The sequence below is a fragment of the Poecilia formosa genome, unplaced genomic scaffold (assembly GCF_000485575.1).
Source record: "Poecilia formosa unplaced genomic scaffold, Poecilia_formosa-5.1.2 Scaffold78, whole genome shotgun sequence".
NCBI classification, from domain to species: Eukaryota; Metazoa; Chordata; class Actinopteri; order Cyprinodontiformes; family Poeciliidae; genus Poecilia; species Poecilia formosa.
In genome coordinates, this window is record NW_006800017.1 from 342,699 (window position 1) to 350,093 (window position 7,395).

Here is a 7,395-nt window from a genome sequence, read left to right on the forward strand (position 1 = left end):
TATATATATATATATATATATGCACCTCATTGAGCTAAATCGTAACACAAAAACTGGCATCACATTTATTAACTCGTCCAAACATCACTGACCCGACAGGGCAACTATCGTTGGAAAAGAAAAAAAGAAATGGCAGGTTTTCTTACCTGATGATGTAGCCTTGAAGAGGCCCATTCTGATGGCTCTCTGGGGGTGGCTGCCACTGGATCATTATAGACTGATTGGTGCGGCCACTTGCGATGACAGTTTGAGGTGGTGCGCTGGGAGGCTCCTCGGGTAGAGTCAGTCTACAGCGAAAAAAAAAAAAAAGAAAGCAAAAGAGGAAAGAGAGGTACAAGAAGAGACAAGGAGAGAAGCCATGCATTAATTATCACACGTTTCTGCATATTTCTATCCCATTTCATCATAGCGCATCAAGTCATGATAAAGCCTTGCTTTTGTATTTCTTTTTTTTTTGGAAAAAGCTCCACGAAGAAAAGTTGTGGAAGTAGGGTCGTGTTTTAGCCTAAAACATATTCCCCATACTGCTGTCCGCAGAGGGACCACTCGCTGTGGCAGAGAAAAGATCAAAGAGGCCTTGGCGAAAGTGGAGCAGCACGATGGAGAGAATGATAGCGAGGAACAAGAAGGAGAGCTCCATGAAGATTTTTCTTTTAAGTCAATTTAAGATGACATCTTGATTTCTTCCCAACGTGCCGGAGCAGCCCCTCTGGAGGAGATAAAGCAGAGTGTTTAGGATCAAAGAAGTGCCTTGGAAAAGTGTTGCTCTCACAGATGCAGTAACCCCCTGTCTCCTTCTTCTCCCCTTGTTTTGGCGAATTCACCAGGGGATTCTGTAAATGAGCGCTGGTAACAAAAGCACCGTGATGGTATGCGGTTGCTTTCACTTGCAGGTGTAAAAGAAGGGAATGTTGACAAGGGCCATGTCAAACAGTTGTGTGTACAGGCGAATAACATCAGATCCTGTTTGAGTTTGCCCTTTATGAGATTGTTTGGTCTCGCTAATCGACAGAATCCACCTGAGATTCTGGGTCCGCGCCTCTTCAAAGCCTCGGTTTATTTCACTCGTGAAGCACAGCAACGACAGTTAATATGAAGGAAAGAGAGGAAGCTGGGTCAGGGCACCCATCAAATCTTCTCAAAGCACATTTTAAGCTCATTCACACTTATATCTTGAAAAAATATGGTCCGACCGAAAGCTGGTTCATCTCTCCCTCAATTGCGTAAGAGCGAAGATTTGGGGAGGAAAAAAAAAAAAAAAGAAGAAAAAAAGTGGTCTTACAGGATTCTCTATTGAACTGCCAAGATAAAATCTAGGGGGAGAACGAGTTGTTCCAGGGCAATAAAAGCCCTCCAAGTGCAATACTTTTCTCCGGACCACTGTTCAAATTAAGTTATATAGACTCCGATTGGTGTTTTAGGGATTTTTGAGCACCCACCGATCCGTCTCTTTGCTGAACTGTCCTCTGCCGACGTCGTTGACAGCACACAGGCGGAACTGGTAGGAACGTGCTGGGATGAGGCCGCCGACAACCACCCCTGTCGACTCAGGCTCAATGTTAGCCAACAGCACCGTCCAAGGGGCATCTGAGATAGAAAACATGAGACAAAGCGAGGTGTGAGCAAAACACACTAAATATTAAAGCATTTTTTTTTTCTCAGGCTGAGGAAATTTTCAGGAGCATCTCCTGTGTGCAGGCCAACTCAAATTTGAATTCTGTGCAATATTATTGCTTCATTTTCTGTAATAATATTGCAGTCACCTATACAAACAAGTCATTTATTTTGCATGCACTCCCTCTAAAGATCAGATTGCAATTCAATTATCTAAAACCCAGATCCCATCTGCATCCTCGGATCCATTTTCTTTTTAATGAGTTGTCATTTTCTCAATTTAACCAAAGCTTAAATGAGAAATGGTCGAACAATTTAGCCTCTACGGGTGAAAACATCATAACTTTGATTTTATCCGGAGGAAGAAAGAAAGAAAAAAAAAAAGGAGATAGGAGCATTGGACATCAACACAATTTAGTTCCCATGGAACCGATGGGTGAGGCAATTCAGTTACACTGATTGCAAAAGGCATGAAAGGATGCAGCTGGCAATTTAAGGGAAACAATAGAGACGTAATATAATAAAGGGGCTGCAAATTAGTACATCACACAAGAAAGAAGAAGAAACTTGACTTTTGAAATTACAAACAAGAAGAATTTAAAGTGAAGGCTTACTGTTTTCAGAGACCTCCATGGTATACCGGATCAGCGGGCTGTTGCCATCGAAGGCCTGGGCCCACGTGAGGTTAATGGCTCTCTTTTCTGTGCTACTCAGGATCGCCACCGGGTTCTCTGGAGCATGAGGCAGTTGCCTGTATGCACATGTGTGTTTATGAGAAACAAGTGATCAATAATTATCATGTGCTTAAGTGTTTTGAGTTTCTGATTTTGTGTGATTCCTGTAAAGTTTCTCTCAGATCTAAAAAAAACAAAAAAACAAAACAAAACAAAAAAACAGTGCACACATAAATTTAGTTTTGTTATAATTATTAATTCAGACAGGATAAATAACAGAACTAGACAGCTAAGCTGAGAGCCTTCCATTGTAGATTTTAAAGGTGTTTCATCGATTGCAAAGGGGAGCGACAATAAATTGCAACAACGAAGAAAACAGCCATCAATCATTACCTCCCCAGACTAAAGTAGGGAAGGAAAAAAAAAAAAAAAAGAGAAAAAAAAGCCCAGACATCAAGATCAAGATCAGTTAGATAAGGTGCAGACCTGACTCGGAGGTGGGCACTACGGGAATCGTTGCCCCCCACCGAGGTCACCCTGCAGGTATATGTTCCGATGTCGCCCGACCACGTCTGGGAGATGTGGAGGGTCCCGTCAGGATCCAGGCGCAGGCGGGGCGACGAGTTCACGTCAATCACCGAGCTGCTCTTCTCCCACACATACCTGGCAGGATTGAGAAGCGTGTCAAACGCACATTCACCGGGACACATACACCGGCTTGTGCCTTTCCACTCTTTACTTCCGAGTGTTGTGACAGTAAATCTGTTTTCCTTGTGTCAGATCATACGGCAAACACAGAAGCTGCTGACACTGATGAAAACCCTTGTGAAGTGGGTAACAAAGTGTTCTGAATGTGAAAAAAAAACATCTCTCTCTCTCTCCGTCTCAGCCGCACATACAGCGCACATCATATCATCCAGCCATTCCACTCCATGTCATGTCAGACATCCACCCGCACATACGATCCCTCTTATGCATGCATCGAGGCATGCAAGTGCCACAAGCCAGTGTGATTAATTGCAGCTATTCGGGCTCTCCGGCTAATCTCCTCTGTGTTGCATTTAATTAAAGGCGCTGTCTGAGGTTATTACGCTGTTTACATATTCATCTGTTTACCCTGCAATCTGATCAATGTCGCAGGCCCACAGGTGACAGGCACTCTAATCACTGGGCTCCCAAGACGACATTTTGCTCCCTCAGAGACAGCTGCGTGTTCTCCGTTGCACTCACGACTGACTCAGAAGCGAGGCGAGGCCACGAACTAATTCCTCAATCCGATCTTCAGTTTCCGAATCTTCTCGCTGGAGTCTTTCCAAGGCTGGATTACCACAAGATAGCGCCCAGATTTCATAAACTAATTAAATCCACTCTCGGTTGAGTTTGTCTTCCAGATTGAAAATGCTTCATGGTAGATCAGACCATCAATTTGGAGCGCGAATGAGCGAAAGTTACCTCATGGTGACGCTGGGGTCGTGGGTCACGCCGCAGGTCATGACAGCCTTGGTTCCCTTGATGACACTCTGGTCTTGCGGTGGTTTAGTGATGCGGGTACGTGCTGTGAAAAGACCCAGAGGCTGGTGCTCAGAGACCACATGTTTGAACAGTGGATTTAACAGAGCTTAGTGGACTGGATTTTATCTTTTACTCAGTGTATCTCGGAAGCAGGATAAATCATCGCAGTAATTTCAATGGGTGTTTTGCAACGGCTGCTCAAGGACTGATAGTTTGCATTCATTTACAGTGAAAAGATTATGTTACCTTAGTGATTATAACTAGAATATCTTAAAAATTAGCGGTTGAGTGTATTACTCATAATTTCCTTTTGGAAATGAAGGTCTTTCAATGAGTGACCTTTGAAACCTGAGCATCTCTTCTGCTAATTTTTTATTTTTATTTTTTTTGACATCTCTATGAGAAATATTGCAACGAGAACCTGGTTAGGACAACTTTAAGGCAAAATTCTGCTCTTTCCGCCTTTATGTTATGATACCAATGATACTCAAAAGAACTTTCTTTTTATTTGTAGCAAAATACGTTCACTTGTCTCCTTTTCATCAATTAGAAATAAACCAGCTATGGGAACAGGATTGCTTTCTAAAAAAAAAATGACCGATTTCAGTTGATGTTTTAGCTTGTATTGTAATGTGGTCACACTTCATGTGTTTAAGTCACACCTGTGAGGTGATGGACAATGTTGAGCAAGGTGAAGCAGCTGAACCAAACAGCAATAATGACTTTTTTTTTAACCTGAAATAGTTTTTGCTAGTACAGTGGCACTCAAACTACTTTAGCATCCCTGAACAACTTCCTTCTTTTTTGACTGCTTGTCAATGAGATTGGTATTTTTCTTTTCCTTCCTTCTGATGTTGACTAGAAAGGATTGGGCTCATTATACGGAGCACTATCTTTCCTACCCTGTGTAATTTTCAGTGCAAATACAGAGCGATGCAGCAGGTATGCAGAAAACTGTCAGGATTTCAGCGCTCAGAAGCTTGATTTTGAAAGGGTACATTTTTATCTTGATTAAATAATGATTTTCAACAGCATGGTAAAACAAACAGAAAAATGATTTGGTCTCAAATAGAAAAAAAAGGCTGATTTTACAGGAAAGTATCGGCTTTAATTTACTGAGCTACTTGATTAGATTTCTTTGAATGAGTGGACTACTTTAGTTTCACTGACATCTGATGCGAAACGTATATTATGAGAAAAATAATGATCTTCTTTAATACTTACTTCCCCACTGTATTGGCGAAGACATTTCTAATGCCAACTGTGGCTATTCGAGCGGGTTATACCTGCTTCATTTAAGCTTACCCCACACCACGAGGTCAGCTGAGGCCTCATCAATGCCCCGCGAGTTGCTGGCCATGCAGGTGTAGGTACCGGCATCAGACAGGTGGGAGGGGCTTATGAGCAGGCTGCCTGACTCAAGCAGGGTGAACCTAGGCAGCTGGACTGAGCCGCTAGCCAAGACGCGTTCACCTGCAGGGAAGGGGCAGGAGTGATTGATGGTTTCGGAAGGAGGACAGGGAGCAAAAGAGGGGAGGACATGGTGGGGCACATGGAAAGAGCGATTAGGGCATTGGAGAAATGTCAGAGTGGCATAATAGGAGTGTAAATAGTGCAACAGAAGTAAAAAGATAAAGATTAGCTGGGGAGCATTTATATTGTGGATCTTTTCTGTAGGTCTTGTGTAACTTTGGCAAGTAAAGACAAAAAAAAAAAAAAAAAAAAAAAAAAAAAAAAAACTGCATAATAACCGCCCCACAAGGAAGCTCACACTGTTAGCCCACGCACCTTTCTGCCAGGTGATGGCTGGGCGCGGGGCTCCTGAGGTCTCACAATGCAGAATGACTGACATGCCATCAATCACCGCGCTGTCAGAGGGGCCAGCGGTGATGTTGGGAGCAATACCTGGGTGGGATCAGCCACACACACACACACACACACACACACACAGACACACACACAAAGAAGCACGCATATATTTAAAGAAAATCAGGTGAGACAGAGATGATAATGAGAGACATAAACAGCTTTGTCCCTAATAAAGCAGGCGGCAGCTGAGAGCTTAATAGACTTGACAAAGAGGGCAGCCGTCAGGTCTCATTCCCAGCAACAGCTCTAAGACTCTGACAAGCCGCTCTCATCTCACTGCTTCTCCTGCTCAGAGTCTAATTCAAAAAATAGGGCAATAATTGCGCAAGCTTCCAGTGTTAGAAGTCTGTCACTGCCATGGCGATATATAGATAGATGGGTGTCGGAGAGAAGATGGGGAGCGCGACGAAAGAGGATTAGAAATAAGACAAGAGGATCAGATTTGTGAGTTCGGAAATGCAAAGACTGAGGAAGAAATGAGAATTTCCAAAGAGGCGTACTTGTAACGGCCAAGTAGGTGTTTGTCTGGATTTCTCCTGCGAGATTGCGGGCGAAGCACTGAAACATCCCAGTGTCGTCCGGCAGGAGGCCGTTGATCTGCAGGCTGCCTCCAACCAGCACCTTGTACCTGGGGATCTTCACTGGGCTGATAGGCACTGCATCTTTATACCACATAATGTCTGGCTGAGGCGTTCCTGCAGAAAAAAAGATTTACCTCCTCAACATGATGTCTACTTGTTTTTTTTTTTGTTTTTGTTTTTTTTGCTAGATTTTTATGCTTTCTTTGCCTTTCGCTCATCCAATAGCAGAAGAAAATGACTGACCTCGTGCCTGACAGGGTATATCTACCACCTTCTCCATTTCTGCGGTGATGTGACTTGGTGGCTCTTTTATGAACACAGGATATTCTGTTTCAGAAGGACAAAAGCACAGCTCCTTTAAAACATTTTACAAATGATCTTGAAAGCAAATTTTCATTCAACCCTTCTCTGTCGTACACAACGTCACTTAAATTACTCGTGGTGGTCCAAGAATCTGACTCTAAATACTCTCAACACAGGAGCGAGCATGCTGAGGCAATACCCAGCTGCTCTGAGTGGGACTGAAGTGTCAGCTGTGTTTTAATTACCAAGAACATGCAGGTAGGCGCCAGCGGTGACCGAGGGGACACTGCTACTGCGAAGAGATGCCTCGCACTCGTAGTAGCCGCTATCTCTGACCGCAGGCAAACTGATCACAAGCCTGCGACCAAAATCCCTGATTCCTGTATTGACCACTACGCCGTCTTTCCTCCAAGTGATGCTCATTTTAACAAGAGGCCTAAAAGAGAGAGAAAGAGAGAGACAAAAAAAAGATGAAAAGGAAGGGGGAAAAAAGAGAGCAAGAGATAGAGAACATGACATTAATACAAACTTTTATGCTGTTTCAAGGTTAAAGAGCGTTGAGGGTGAAATTTGATACATCTGTCATTCTGATTAAATCTTTGAATTGGAGATAATAGTCAGAATTCAGAGCCGGGACCGCGCGAGATAGGGAGAGCAGAGCAAAGCCTTGAATCAAAGGGAAGAATGGAGGAGAGGTACAAAACGAGAGATGTGCAAAACACTTTTTCGATCATGTTCAAACAAAAGATTTCCGGACTCATTTAAATCACAATATCTGATGTTGAGGAGAGATAAAAGTAGAGATTCGATCATCTCCATGTATGTATGTATGTATATATATA

General features: G+C 43.2%; 1 protein-coding gene across 2 annotated transcripts in view; it reads right to left on the reverse strand.

Annotated features, from left to right (window-relative positions):
* The window catches only part of LOC103140926 (protein sidekick-2-like), a 101,419-nt gene that overhangs the window by 25,563 nt on the left and 68,461 nt on the right, over positions 1-7,395 (reverse strand). Inside the window, exons 9-18 of one of the 2 annotated variants that reach the window (XM_016673546.1) lie at positions 6,799-7,035; positions 6,494-6,577; positions 6,170-6,364; positions 5,589-5,705; positions 5,106-5,273; positions 3,741-3,843; positions 2,775-2,951; positions 2,229-2,365; positions 1,440-1,587; positions 147-287 (exon numbers count right to left, since the gene is read on the reverse strand). In XM_016673546.1, the coding sequence (XP_016529032.1) occupies positions 147-287; positions 1,440-1,587; positions 2,229-2,365; positions 2,775-2,951; positions 3,741-3,843; positions 5,106-5,273; positions 5,589-5,705; positions 6,170-6,364; positions 6,494-6,577; positions 6,799-7,035 (1,507 nt within the window). Of the gene's footprint in view, positions 1-146; positions 288-1,439; positions 1,588-2,228; positions 2,366-2,774; positions 2,952-3,740; positions 3,844-5,105; positions 5,274-5,588; positions 5,706-6,169; positions 6,365-6,493; positions 6,578-6,798; positions 7,088-7,395 lie in introns of those variants that run through there. The other variant, XM_016673545.1, reaches the window with a different exon arrangement.